Source organism: Felis catus, chromosome A3, assembly GCF_018350175.1.
Source record: "Felis catus isolate Fca126 chromosome A3, F.catus_Fca126_mat1.0, whole genome shotgun sequence".
Taxonomy (NCBI): Eukaryota; Metazoa; Chordata; class Mammalia; order Carnivora; family Felidae; genus Felis; species Felis catus.
Window position 1 is genome coordinate 107,893,604 of NC_058370.1, and position 15,230 is coordinate 107,908,833.

Here is a 15,230-nt window from a genome sequence, read left to right on the forward strand (position 1 = left end):
AGGCAGAAGGAGGAAGACTGTTTCAAAGTTTCCATTTTAACATCTCAAACTGTCACATCCCTGATGCTTTCCATTGAAGGTTTGGCTAATAAGTTCAGGCGGAGAACGAAGATGCCAGCGCATTAGAAGGGGCTAAGTTTAGCATCAGAAATCTGTGGGAGAGATGCTGACAAGCGCTACTGAAGACACTTCTGCTTAATTAAAATCAATTCTTTTAACCCTTAGTTGCTCTCTTCCACTGCTACTACATATGAACATCCTCCAGCTAATTTATCTCGTGCAGTGGATTAATGTCGCTACCCCGGCATTTACAAAGGAAATATAAAGGCACGATTTGAAATAGCAAAAATCAAACAAACCTCTCTAAACCCTACAAGGAAGGGAACAGATGAACACAACACAGCATATCCACCCCTCGGAAGAGCATGTAACTATGGAATACCGTTGAAAACAACAGAGCAAAAAAACAGCAGAACAATGTGGGGAAAGCTTATGGCAGGATGTTATTTTTTTTCCTAATTTTTTATAATGTTTATTTATTTTGAGAGAGACAGAGACAGAGACAGAGAGCCAGAGCACAAGCAGGGAAGGGAAAGCAGGCTCCAGGCTCTGAGCTGTCAGTAGAGAGCCCGACGCGGGGCTCGAACTCACGAGCTTTGAGATCATGTCCCAAGCCGAAGTCGGACTCTTAACCAACTGAGCCACCCAGGATCTCCCCTTTCTTTTTTAAATTTTTTTTAACGTTCATTTATTTTGAGAGAGACAGAGTGCAAGTGGGGAAGGGGCAGAGAGAGACAGGGAGACACAGAACCCAAATGGAGGATGTTAAATGGAAGCCCAGAAGACTAAATACTTTACTGTGATCATGGTTACGAACATCTTTTTTTTTTTTTTAAATGAGGCAAACTCATGGGCAAGATTTGGTCCAGAATAAGAAAAATATTTCAACAACCTCCTTTTTCAGGTGGTGGGATCTACAAGAGGATTTTCTCCTTATTCCCAAATGTTGGGCCAACCAAACATTTGTTGGGCCAACCAAAAGCCAAGAAAACTGGACGATGTTATGTTGTGTCTGTTAGTCCTTCAGGACTGGTCATCAGACTTCAAGTTTCTAAGCCTGAGGTATGTTTTTTTTGGCTGTTGTGGGGTTTTTGTGATTGTGGCTATTGTTTTGCTTGTTTCGTTTTTGTTTAACAATTGCACATGGGCTTTTGATGATAAATCCTGAGGATGCCTGAGTCAATCTGGCTCGGAGTTCTAGTCCACATGAGGATCAGAAATAAGGGCTGAGCATGGAAATGTGGAGCAGGGGCAGGATGCTTGGCTGCTAGCCTTTCTCCCTGCCTACCCAGGGCTCAACAACCACCCTCCTTTATTTAAAACCAGTCCGGCCTGCGACCTTCCTAGGAACTCTCATTAGCCCTGGCTTTTATGGCCCAGTGATTTATTTTACTGCTAATGATTGTTTTATATCTAAGAGCATCCTAAATTATTTATGCATTACCCATACTAAAGTGTGCTTTAAAACCACCACTAAGGTTTTCTTGTCTATAGCTTCTCTCATTTTCCTGACAAGGGGATATAAGGTGAGTCTTTCCAGGGTTGGGAGGGGAGGCGAATCCGCAGTTCTTTGATGTATACACGGACGAGAGTCAGGAAAATAGGGGCTCAACCAATAATGGGAGGGAAGAACATGGATGAGATTTTTAACGACCATTATGCCCCAGCAGAGGCTTAAAGGGATCCTCTGGGCAGACAGGCCTCTCTGCTTTTTGCTACCCTGACCCATCCATTCTGCAATTTGGATTTTAAATGAGGTACCCAATGGCTAGTCTGGAGGGTTCAAATCTTCCTCCAAAACCTCAGGACCTAGAATTTTAGCCTCCCTGTGCTACAATCTAAGAGCATTCACCAAAATATGGAAAGCTCAACTTGGTTTTCTGCTCAGACTACTCAGGGGCCGTGTGACCTCAGACAGTTCTGTCAGGGTGCTTACGGCGACGACGATGGTGACCCATCTTGCTCACAGAGAGAGAAAGGGGCTGAAGGAAGGGCCCCTGCCTGTGACTTGGGTTACTTAGGCTGCCGATTGTCCGACCACACCAGAAAGCAAAGCACCACCTATGTGTCAACCCTGAAAGAAGGACAGACAGGAAATGGTGCCAGCCAATGGTGTCAGGCATCACTGCCTCCAGTTAACCGGTGGGGGAGCGGCTATTAAGGAAGAAGCGCTACCAAACCCAGGTGTGGTCGTTTGAAAAACTGAACTCCAGAGAAATAGGCAATAGGCTTGTTCAAAATGGCGACATATGCAGAGTTATATTGGCTCCGATACTGAGTATACTTGTGAAACTGTTAATTTGGCATTTACTAATCACTAATACATTAATTACCTTGTGAAAGAGGAGAAGGGAAAAAAAGGTTTCTTCCCTGTAGCCGCCTTCAGTGTTAGCTGTCAACTCAGCTCCTGACTCCTTTTTAGACAAAAGCACCCTTCACCTGCTAATCAAAGAGACCACAGGCCTGTCTCCACACACTACCCCCTTTCCAATACCCTGCTTGAAGATCCCTCTTCTGCTTAAAACCTGGTGGCTTCCATTACCGTTGGATTGAAATCCAGCCACTGCCTGTATCTCCCACCTCAAGAGACACTATCCTTTTTCTCCCTGCCCTCCAACCACACTGGTCTTCTTTCCATGGCTCAAGATACACCAAGCCACCCCTGCCTCAGGACGCGGCTCGCCCTGCAGCACATGCCCGCCCTCTGCCGGCTGCTTTCCATGATTTAGCTGGGAAATCACCTCAGCCAGGTGTTCCCTGAGACCCCTATTCCACCTTCTTTGTTTTCCTCACAGTATTTATCATTATCACAAGTTATGGTCTCTGTCTCCCTGCGACAGAAATGGAGAAGGATTCTGTTTGCCTTATTCATGGTGTCTCTGGTACCTAGAGTAGTAAGTCCTCAAAAAACATCTGTGGAGTAATTTGTGTGTAAAAATGACACCACGGTGCCTGGGCGGCTCAGCCGGTTACGCATCTGACTCTTGGTTTTGGCTCAGGTCATGATCTCACGGTTCGTGGGTTTGAGCCCCGTCTCCGGCTCTGTGCTGACAGTGTGAAGCCTGCTTGGGATTCTCATTCTCTCTCTCTCTCTCTCTCTCTCTCTCTCTCTCTCTCTCTTTCTCTCTCTGCCCCTCCCTCACTCATGCTGTCTTTGTTTTCTAGAAAGAAAGAAAGAAGAAAGAAAGAAAGAAAGAAAGAAAGAAAGAAAGAAAGAAAGAAAGAAAGACAAATGACACCAAAGACACCATCACTAAGAGAAGTACTTTGAGTTAACTTTCAGCCTTGGGGGCGGGTTGTGCTGATCACTCTTTCTCTCCTTGCGGGCTCCTGATAAATGATGACCAGGGCTTGCCAGGAGTCCAGGCCAGGGCTAGGGACATGGTATGAAGCAGAGACAGAAAATACAGGGCTGGCTCATACGGAGATCAAGCCCAAGACATTTCTGTCCAACCTTCTCGGGGCCCACAGTGGAGAAACCAGGCCTGTACTATTAACACTGCTGTTTTCTTTAAATTGTGTATTACCCACAAAAGCCAAACGACCTCTGGTTGCTCTTTGCACAAGTGACAGCAAAATTAACAGAGCGAGGCTGGCCACAGGCAGGCAGCCTCCACTTTTGCTGAGGTGTTGGGCGTACCTGTCATGAGGAAAAGGAGTCCGGCCACGTGTTGGGTCAAGCTCTCCTCCCAGAAGAAACTGACCGTGGCCACGATGCAGCCACAGAGCAGGACGGCTACAGCCATGCCCAGGAAGCCGGCAGTGATTCTTCTCAAGTCTACTCTCGAAACACAAACATTCCCAATGAAAAGCAGAAGCAGCAAAGTCATTGAAAACCAGAGAACGAAGAGCTTTGTATACACATTGTCAAAACTAGTAAGTGACACAGGCAGTCTTAGGGTCTGTGGGGCTGAGGTGGTTTAGGGAAGTCTCTCCCCAGGTATTCCAGAAGAGGACAGACGGGGTCCAGCAAATCCAGGGGGCAGAGTCTACCTTCTCTGAGTCCACGGAGAAGTCTGTACCCCACGGAGAGTAGGCCAGAGGACAATGCCAGGGTAAACCTGGGTAATAGATAGCAAGTTCCTTAATGTACTGAGAGTGAGGTAGGTAAGAGAAATATCTTTACTTCCCTTAACAGAGTGATGGAAATGTAGCTTACCACCACTGTAGTGGCTCTACTTAATCCGGCTTTGGAGGAAGAGCCCACAAAGTGTGTTACAGTGAAATATGGTTTTACCTGAGCACCTTGATGGCCGATTGTTTTATTTCTTGCTTACATCTACTCCCGCCTATTTTCAAAAAGGATTTGAGAAAGTGGAGGCAATCGTGGTGACTGAAATGGGGCCCAAAGTGCACATATGGGATATCTGCTCGTAAACTCCCTCTCGCCTTAAACACAGGCCCCACAGCCCAAGTACCCATTTCCACAGGCTGAGGAGAGACCTTTCTCTTGGCCAAGTGTCCGCCGTAGACACAACCGGCAGGTATGGTCTGTCACAAAGACGCAATCGGGATCCCGGAGCCAAAAACCCAGCCCCTCCACCACCTCCTAGGCAAAACCAAGAGATGGACGGACTGCAGGCACCTGACGTATTGTCACTCTGATTGCCCACCCTCTGCTATTTCACTTCTTCTATCTCCTTACCTTTTGTTTGAACAAATGTACATTTTTAAAATTGTTAGCTGAATACCTGTGACCCTTCTTAAAACAATAGATCTCAAGCAGAGATCCGGTGCCCCTGAGGCCAGTCAATAGCTGTGGGCACCCTTGAACCATTCCTTTTTTTTTTTTTAAATTTATTTTAATTTAATTTAATTTTATATATGTCTATTTTTTTATTTTTTAATTTTATTTAAATACAAGTTAGTTAACATATAGCTTAATAATGATTTCAGGAGGAGAATTTAGTGATTCATCCCTTACTTATAACACCCATTGCTCATCCCAACAAGTGCCCTCCTTAATGTCCATCCCCCATTTATCCCATACCCCCCACACCTCCCCCCAGCACCCTCAGTTTGTTCTCTGTATTTAAGAGTCTCCTATGGTTTGTCTCCTCTCTTTTCATCTTATTTTTCCTTCCCTTCCCCTATGTTCATCTGTTCTGTTTCTTAAATTCCACATATGAGTGATATCATATATTTACTTTCAAAGGGATTTCCCATTTTCAGCTCAGAGCATTAAATGAAAGCAGAGCATCTCTGCCTAGATGAGGAAGTGTAGACACCTCAGACCAAGGGCCAGGGACAGTGATAATTTAAAGGGGCTGAGTTTAATGTTAAGGGTATAAGTCATTTGGAGACATCCACATCTGAACAGGGGAAATGTCAGAAGAGTTCAGTCATTAGTATCTCAACTCCCTAAATTCCCTGTGGTTTCAGTAGTAATTCTGTTGTCTATGACCATTAAAAGGTACAAGGTTCAGATATAATCCACGTAGGATTTGCAACAGTACCAGACATGTTAAGCTTATCTGATAAACATGGTACAAATCACCAAATATAACTTTCTCAGAAAGGGCTATGCATGCAGATACCGAAAGTCTCTTTCTGGGAGAACCTCAAAGAGGATGAAGGGAACACTCAAATACCGTCTTGCTGGGCAACAGCAGGGCACAGACTCCTTGAGTACAGAGGTGACGCTCTTTCTCAGGTTCCTATGTCTATCTTTTCTCACCAGACAGAAAAATCAGTGACTGTGTGGCTTTCTAGACTTGTTGATTAAGGCAAAGAACTCCAAACACGCTCATAAAGAATTCAGATGTGAGAACACTTAGATAAAACTCTCAGACCTGCTGAGAAATGCTTGTTAAGATCAGCCAACAAGAGAGAGTTCTCAGGGAGTCATAGCACTAAGGAAAAAAACCACATTTCAGCCAATGACTTTCCAAGTCCTCAATCTGCCAATCAGAGTATGTGTAACATTGAGACTGCTGCTGGAGCCGTGTCATAAGAGCTTCCATGGTCGGGTGTGGAGTTCAAAACAGAGCCTTTCATCTGCAGAGATTTCCTCACAAAATGAGGTTCTGCTTGGTTTTCTGCAGTGGCCTTGGCCACCCAACTGGATCACCAACGTCCTCGCTGCTTATTTCATTGGCAAATGACAGCGTCGGCCTCCGATTAGGGTCTAGTTTTTTTCTCTCTTTTTTTTTTTTTTTTGCTTTCCTGAGTCATCTATCACCAGGCAGCATGAGTCAGCAATTTTCAGGTAGATATCTGCCCTCTTTAGTATCACATGGTATGGTCCTTTCTAGATTTTCACATTTGCCTGACAGTGAAAACGAGTAGTTCCCATCATTGAGGTGTCCTCTGATAACAGACCTCCTCTGAGAAAATTACAACATGCACTCATAAAGATATTTTGGCAGAAATCCCAAGGTCTGAGATAGACGTGGTAGCTAAAATGAATATTCTACAAACGAAACAAAACCGAGAGTACCTAAGGTATAATCTCCTTGGTTTACTAACCTAAGTGGCAGAGCAGATCTTCATGCACGATGACTTGGTAAAGAAAAGATGCAGGAGGCCATTTCGGTACCGATGCCCCCAGGGCAGAAACACACACACACACACACACACACACACACACACACACACACACTGCCCTGTCTCGAAAAGCCTCAGGCCTGATTTTCACACGTTCCACCTGTAAACAAGTTGTGACTGCAGCCTAGCGAAATGACTCCCTGAGTCGAAATGACTCCCTGAGTCGCTGACCAAGTCGGATTGGGCCCACGTAGAATCAGCACAACGTCCTTCCGTCCAAACCTGAGAGGGCTGGTGGGAATACTTTTTGTGCGGCAAGACACCATTTCCTCTCTGACCCGTTCCCAGAAATACTCACGAAGCAGGTGCCATTCATCTTGCTGAATTGTCTTGGTTAAATTGAAAGGAATGTTTCGTAAGCGGATTGGCTGAGAAAAGTGGTACTTGATGGCTGTGCATCGCTGTGCAATACCTTGAAGGAAACAAGAAATGCGATTTACTAGTCCGTGTATTTGTAATAGAATTCTGGAGATCTACAGCCCAATAATGTGTCCTGAACTGGGTTGAATGGGGGGAGGGATAGGAATCACCTGATGACTCTCAGTGATACAGGCAAGTCAGAGCAGTAAAAATCTAAAATGTGAAATAATTTTTTAAATCACGTGTCCCTTGTGAATGTCATAAATTTGATAAAGATCTAAACTCCCCAAATTGTTTTTCAACGCTGAGTTTGTGTTAACTAAACACAAAACTCCTCAAGGAAAAATGGCCTAAAAGTATACATGTGGTTGGGGGAAATCAGCTTAAAATTTTAAGTTAACCCAGATAAATTACATGTGTCTGAACTTGATCCAATCTCAAACTCTCAAATGGGTTGCATCAAAAAGTTCATTAGGAAGTGTGTTCTTTGGAAACCAGAAGACATTATTTATTCCATGAAGACAACCCTCTACGTGGTGGCTTAGGTGGTGATTCAGTCACCAGATAACCCTCAAGAGCCTATTTAACCCCAGAGCAGCTGATGCATTTCCTTAATACAAATTTTACTGACCTAAATTCTGGGTCCCAAGAGAAAGAGTAATACTAAAAGTAGAGAGGGAAACGAAAATTAAAGTAGAGAGGAGAAAGAAAAAACTTTCCCTACCTTTTCTGGCTGCATGCCCAGCCCTAGGCACAATATTTTGAAATGAGCAAGTATACCCATTGATTTATCTAGTATCTTCTCCTACCCTCTCTCTCAACCCATGCTTTTATTGCATAAATAAATACGGGCTTATTTTTCCCCTAAAATCTTCTGAGCCCCATGATTCAGCCTGAATCCTATGATAACCCTGCAGCTACTAAAAAAAAAAAAATCCTCATAGATGCAAATAAATGTCTAATTTCTGGAATTTAATTACTTATAGAAATAAAACTTTGGGGGGCACATAGGTGTCTCAGTCAGTTAAGCGTCTGACTCTGTTTCGGATCAGGTCATGATCTCATGGTTTTGTCAGTTTGAGCCCCACATCCAGCTCTGTGCTGACAGCTCAGAGCCCGGAGCCTGCTTCGGATTCTGTGTCTCCCTCTCTCTCTGCCCCTCCCTTGCTCGTGCTCTGTCTCTCTCTGCCTCTCAAAAATAAATAAGCTTTAAAAAAATTTTTTTCTTTCAAGTTATAAAAAAAAAATGTACATTCCTGGATGGACCCCACCCAAGATATTCTAAATCAAAGGATTTGGGATGGAGCCAGGAACCTGAACTTTAACAAACATCCCAAGTAATTCTGAGGCAGGCAGTCCTTGAATCTCACTTTGAGAAACACTGCCCCAAGACTACCTCTGCTTTGGGGAAGATTTTTCTTTCTTTTTTTTTTTTTTCATCATGAAACCACCAATTCCCTCAAAGTTCGAAGCTCTATTTTTCTCCTTGTTTTTTCAACATGGGCCCGTGGCAGTGGTTCTGTGGTCTAAGGCACATAAGTTAGATGTTTACATAGAAGTCAGAAAACGCCTGTGCTTAAAAAGAACAATCTAGGACGAGAATAGTAGCAGATAACATGCTGCAAATGTATTAATAGCTTGCATTTGTATTTTTCAAAACTGTCATTCCAAGCGGTATTCATCCTCTGGCTGACCTTGAGGCTCTGTAAAGCAGGGAGTGAAGGCTAAGGCAGAGCTGAAGACATGAACGACATCCACACAGAGCCCATCAGCAAACACTGGGACTTATTAGTTCCAGGCAGCTAAGGACATTCCTGTCCATTAGCTTCACACACAGCTGGTCAAGCAGAGACTTCAGGGGCCACATATGACAAAGAATAGAGACTTTATAGAATCAGTTAAGGAAAGACACTAAAGAAACCAACAACACCACCACCAAATAATAACAAACCCTGAGGAGGAAGAAGAAGAATCTAATTTCTAGAGTTGCTACATAATATTTTTTTAAATACACAGTTTTCAGTAAAAAAGTATACAACATACAAAGAAACAAGAACATATGGTCCATGCATGAGGAAAAAAGCCATTCAGTAGAAAGTATCACTGAGGAAACCCAGATGTTGGACTTACCTGACAAAGACGTTAAATCAGCTGCTTAAAATGTGTTCAAAGAACTAAAGGCAAGTATGAGAATGATGTCTCGCCCTACAGAGAATATCAGTAAAGTGATGGGAAGGATAAAAAGAAAAAAAAAAAAAACAAGTGGAAATCCTGAACTTGAAAAGCACAATAAATGAAATGAAAAATCCACTGGAGGGGCAGAAAAATTAATCAGCAAACTTGAAGATAAGTCAATTGAGATTATCCAGTCTGAAAAAAATGAGGAAAGAAGAGAAGAAAATAAACAGAGCCTCAGAGATCTGTGAGACACCATCAATTATACCAATGTCAGTATAATGGGAGTCTCAAGAAGGAGGAAAGAGAAAAAGGGGCAAAAAGAATATTTGATGAAATAATTGTCAAAAGTTCCCCAAATGTGATGGAAAACATACATCCTCACATCTAAGTTTGATGAACCACAAATAGGATAAACTCAAAGGGAGCCACACCCAGACACATCATAATCAAACTCCCAAAAGCTAAAGAGAACGTTTTGAAAGAAGCAAGAGAAAAGCAACTTATCACATACAAGTGTTCCTCAAAAGAGTAGAAGATGATTTCTCATCAGAAATTATGGAAGCCAGAAGGGAGTGAGATGACATATTCAAAGCAACGAAAGAAAGAAAATTAATCAAGAATTCTATATGCAACAAAGTCATCTTTCAGAAATGAAGGAAAAATTAAGACATTTCCAGCAAAACAAAAACTGAGAGAGTATGTCACTAGCAGACCTGTCCAACAAGAAATACTAAAGGGGGTCCTTCTGGATGAAAGGAAAGTACAGTAACTGAATCTACATGAAGAAATAAAGAACATTTGTCAGGGTGCCTTGGTGGCTCAGTCAGTTAAGTGTCCGACTTCGGCTCAGGTCGTGATCTCACAGTCCGTGGGTTTGAGCCCTACGTCAGGCTCTGTAGTGACAGCTCAGAGCCTGAAGCCTGCTTTGGATTCTGTGTCTCCCTCTCTCTGCACCTTCCCTGCTCTCTCTCTCTCTCTCTCAAAAATAAATAAACATTAGAAAAAAATAAAGAACATTTGTCAAGGTCATGACATGGGTAAACATAAAAGACAATATACATGTACTATCTGTGCTGTAACTTTTTTTTCTATTGTCTGATTTAAAAGACACAAAACATTAACCAATAATTGTAAATCTGTGTTGAGGATCATACAATGTAATTTGTATGATAATAACCATGCAAAGGAGAGGAGAGGGAATGGAGCTATAAAGCAGCAAAGCTTTTATATACGAGTGAAATTCAGTTGGTATTAACCCAAACTTGATTGCTATAAATTAAAATGTTAATTGTAATTCACAAGGCAACTTGTGTGTGTGTGTGTGTGTGTGTGTGTGTGTGCGTGTATACATACATATATAATCCATATTTAAAAGGTTACTAGAAAACATCCACTTAACACAGAAGAAGACAGTAATGGAAGAATAGAGGAACGTATAGAAAACAAATAGCAAAACAGCGGACATAATTCCTCCCTTATAAGGAATTACACTAAATCTAAACAGATCAAACACTCCAATCAAAAGACAGAGATTGGCATTATAAATAAAACAACTTGATCCACCTATATGATGTCCACAAGAGACACACTTTAGATCCAAAGATGCAAATAGGTTGAAAGTAAAAATACAGAAAAAGATATACCATGCAATCACCAAAAGAGAGATGGGAATGGTATACTAACATCAGATAAAATAAACTTAAAGACAAAAATTTTTACTATAGGCAAAGACATTTTAAAATGGTAAAAGGGTCAATCCCCTGGGAATTTATAAAATTATAAACACATATGCACCTACTTACCAACAGAGCCCCCAAAATACAGGAAGCAAAAACTGAAGGGAGAAATAGACAATTCAACAAGAATGGTTGAAGGCTTCAATATCCCACTTTCAAACATGGTACAACATTTAGAAGATCAGCACAGAAATAGAAGATTTGAACAACACTCTAAAACAACTAGACAAAACACATCTATAGAATACTCTACCCAACCACAGCAGAATACACATTCTTTTTGAGTGCACATAGAATGTTCTCTACGATAGACCATATGTTAGGCAATAAAACAAATCTCAATATACTTAAAATTATTAAAACCATATGGAGTATGTTCTCTGACCATACTACAATGAAGTTAGAATCAATAAGAGAACTTGAGACATTCACAAATTTGTGGAAATGTAGTAACACACTCCTAAACAGCCAAGTGTTCAAAAAATAAATCACAAGAGAAATTTAAAAGCACTCTGAGATGAATGAAAACTAAATCACAGCATACCAAAATTTATGGGATGCAGCTAAAGTGGTGCTTAGAGGAAAATTTATAGCTGCAAATGCCTACATTAAAAAACAAGATGCCAAATCAATAACCTGTCTACCTTAACAAACCAAAAAAAGGAAAGCAAACTAAACCCTAAGCAGAAGAAAAGAGATTATATAATTACAGTAGAAACAAATGAAGTAGAGAATAGAAGAACACAGAAAATAAGCAAGACCAAAAATTGGCACTAAGATTAATAAAATTGACAAAATTAAGATTAATAAAATTTAGTTAATCTAACCAAAATTAAAAAAAAAGAAGACTCAAGTTACTAAAATCAAGAATAAAACAGAGGGCATTACCAATATGGAAATAAAAAGGATTGTAAGAGAATATTGTGAAAAAATTATATGCCAACAAATTAGATTATACAGATGAAATCTGGAGAAGGACATAAACTACCACAACTGACTCAAGTAGAAATAGAAAATCTGAAAAGATCTATAATAGGTAGAGATTAAGGTAGTAAATAACTTATTAAAAATCTTCCAATGATGGAGTGCCTGGCTGGCTCAGTCAGTAGAGCATGAGACTCTTGTTCTTGGGGTTGTGAGTTCATGCCCGTGTCAGGTGTAGAAATTACTTACAAATAAAATCTTTACAATTAAAATCTTCCAGTGAAGAAAAGCCCAGGACCATACATCCTTATTGGTAAATTTTACCAAATATCTGAAAAAGAATAACGATCATTCATAAACTCTTCAAAAAAAAATAATAGAATTCCCAAATCATTCTAGGAGGTCAATATTACACCTGATACAAAAACGAAAAACATAACAAGAATATTTCAAAATTTTCTTGTGACTATTATATAGAAAAATCCTCCACAAACACTAGCAAACTGAATTCAGCAACATATAACAAAGGCTGTGCATCATGACCAAGTGGGATTGATATCATGAATGCAAGATTGTTCCAACATGTGAAAATCAATTAATATAATAGGTCTTATCAAAAGAATAAAGCACAGAAACCACAAGATCATCTCCTAAATGCAGAAAAAGCATTTGACAAAATCTATTTGATGCTCACCCACAACCCTATGAACCAGATTAAAAAATAATAAGTATGATTTGCTCCATTAAGTAGGTAGAAAAATTTGAAGTTCACAGACATTAAGCAACTAGCCTAAGGCCACAGTGCAAAGTAGTAACCAAGCTTTAACATATATGCTGTTATCCAAATTTTGTATACTAGTCACTCAGGAAAGTTAGAAATCCTTAATCTTTTAGAAGTGCATCTTAATTCTGTGGGTGGCTACAACGAGTTATTAAGCAAATTGTCAATTTACAAGGGAAAAGCACATTTTTTTCATTTTTTTTTTTAAGTTGGCTCCACGCCCAAAATGGAGCCCCATGCAGAGCTTCAACGTGCAACTGATCAAAAGTCAGTGGCTTAATTGCGCCATCCAGACGCCCCCATTTTTTTTTTTTTTGGTTTAGTAACAACGTGTGCTCTTTTGGAAACAAAACTTAATTGAGGCTTCTGTCTGTATATTACCCATACCTTTTGACAATGTTATTTGGAGACTGGATTGGCTCTGTGGCTGACTCAGTGACTTCATTCTACCTGCATCTCACAGAAGCTGCTTCATGCTCAAATGGAGTGTGGACTGAGTAGAAACCGTTCTCTGAGAGCGCGAGGGGCTGGCCCTAGGACAGCTTCTATGCTAGGGAAATACACGGTTCCTTTTACATCACAGGGGACATTCTCAGGGCTCATCTCAGCCCCTTGCTAGGAACAGGCACGATCCCAGGAGGAAGAGCCACAAAAAGGAGGAAGGCAGCTGGCCAGTGCTCTCCTGCTTCCCCAGGAGCATCCAGCATGTGCCAGGAGTGAGGTAAGCAGTGCTCACGTAGCCAAATTACCTTTCCTTCCCCGCTAGGCTCCCAGGCTAAATTTAAACTGCCAAGCGCTCTGAAATGAGAAGAGAAAGGAGGTGTGGAGAGTGACAAGGTCTGGACCGGACGGTAACAAGCAGTACTCAACAATCCCACTGATTGGGAGCCTGCTGGCAAGCCCAGAGCCCCTCAGCTGAGCTTGCAAGAAAACGGTCTATGGCTCCTGTGCTCCACTCCCTTGGAAGATGATCAAGACTCCAGGCAGAATTAGGAGAGAAAGTGGGAGTGAAGGACAGATCAGCAGCAGTGTCAGGGGCCCACATTAGCTGTTGTATTTCTTATTCTTAAACTCCACTGCTGTCTCAGAAAGTCAAATAGATTCGAAGGGGGGAGTATATTATTAAGGTCTGGCTCCTTACAGCATACGCTTTAAACTGACAAAATGAAACTTGACAAAAATCACACAGGAAAAGACCTGTAGTTGCTTGACAGCTTGCCAAAGACAAATTAGGTCCTTTTGATGAAAAGACATGTGTGCGTGTGTGTGTGGATGGTGGTAAAGACCGAAGTTCCGTGCGATGTTATGTTAAAAAGTGATACTGTGGAAATCCACAAGGAGGCATTAGCTTCCAATTTTTTCAAAGCCATGCATGCAAACTTTGAAATTAACTGGCTTTCTGGGTATAGACAGCAATGAATCTGGCTCTCTGAAAAGGAACACAAAAAGCATGAGCTCATAGCACCAGATGGCATCACACAATGGGGGGAAGAAACATGCAGAGGGTTGAAAAGAACAAGTTGTGATCTATATTTAGTGATTAATTAGCTTCTTAAAGGGCCAAGTAGAGCCGCTTTAATGATGATATAAACCACAGAAGAAGACACATAAATATACTGCACAGAGGTTAGGAATAGGGTTTATGGTCCGGTGAATATCTGTTGTTTCTGGTGCTTAGGGAGATGAATCAAATTCTAAGCTAAGTCACAGAAACTCATACTCAAGGTTAAATGAGAGACAAACAGCAGAAGATGCTGTAAAAAGTCACCAGGACCAGGCAATGATGTGGTGGCTAAAGGTCTTGCAGTCAGACAGACTTGGATTTGAAACCCGGCTGTGCGACTTTTGGCAAGTGACTTAAACTCTCTGAGCCTCTGTGCCTTCATCTGTACAAGGCGGGGGGTGGGGGTGGGGGTGGGAAACGGCAGATGCCTTCTGTGGTTATTATGAGGAATGAAAGAGGTCATTCAAGGACTTAGCATGGGACACAGCCAGTCGAAGCACTCGATAAATGTCAGCATTTGGTTACGAAATATCTCCTGGCACTTGCTCACATTCACCATACAGAACTATTGCCACACACACAAGGAGTCTGCACCCCAAATGTGCATCGCAGATTAACCCAAGTGTACAGAGAGATAAACACATGCAATGGAACGCCTGGACGGCGGTCTACCCAATGGCTCTCGTGTTTCCTCTGCACTCAACGCTCAGTGCAAGACTCCCATCGCTACACTCTTGAAGAGCTGGCCGACTGGCCTCCTTACCCCTCTTCTCTCCACCCTCCAACCCACCCTCTTGCCACTGCTGGATAAATCTGCTGTGGAAAGGTCTGGGGCCTCTGGAGCCTCAGCTGCCCATCTGTAATGCAGACTATGACAACCCTTAAGATTTTGCTCTAAGGGGCACCTGGGTGGCTCCGTCAGTTAAGTGTCCGACTCTTGATTTTGGCTCAGGTCATGATCTCGCGGGTTGGTGAGGTTGAGCCCCACGTCGGGTTCTGTGCTGACAGTGCAGAGCCTGCTTGGGATTCTCTCTCTCTCTCTCTCTCTCTCTCCCTCCCCCTTCCCTGCTCACGCTCTTTCTCTCTCTCAAAATAAATAAATTAAAAAATAATTTTAAAAAACAAGATTTTTGCTATAATC

The 15,230-nt window shown here is 41.9% G+C and overlaps 1 protein-coding gene across 2 annotated transcripts in view; it reads right to left on the minus strand.

Moving 5' to 3' along the window:
* The window catches only part of TMEM178A (transmembrane protein 178A), a 52,312-nt gene that overhangs the window by 7,399 nt on the left and 29,683 nt on the right, over positions 1 to 15,230 (minus strand). Inside the window, exons 2-3 of one of the 2 annotated variants that reach the window (XM_023251931.2) lie at positions 6,905 to 7,018; positions 3,701 to 3,838 (exon numbers count right to left, since the gene is read on the minus strand). In XM_023251931.2, the coding sequence (XP_023107699.1) occupies positions 3,701 to 3,838; positions 6,905 to 7,018 (252 nt within the window). The remainder of the gene's footprint in view (positions 1 to 3,700; positions 3,839 to 6,904; positions 7,019 to 15,230) is intronic. The other variant, XM_023251932.2, reaches the window with a different exon arrangement.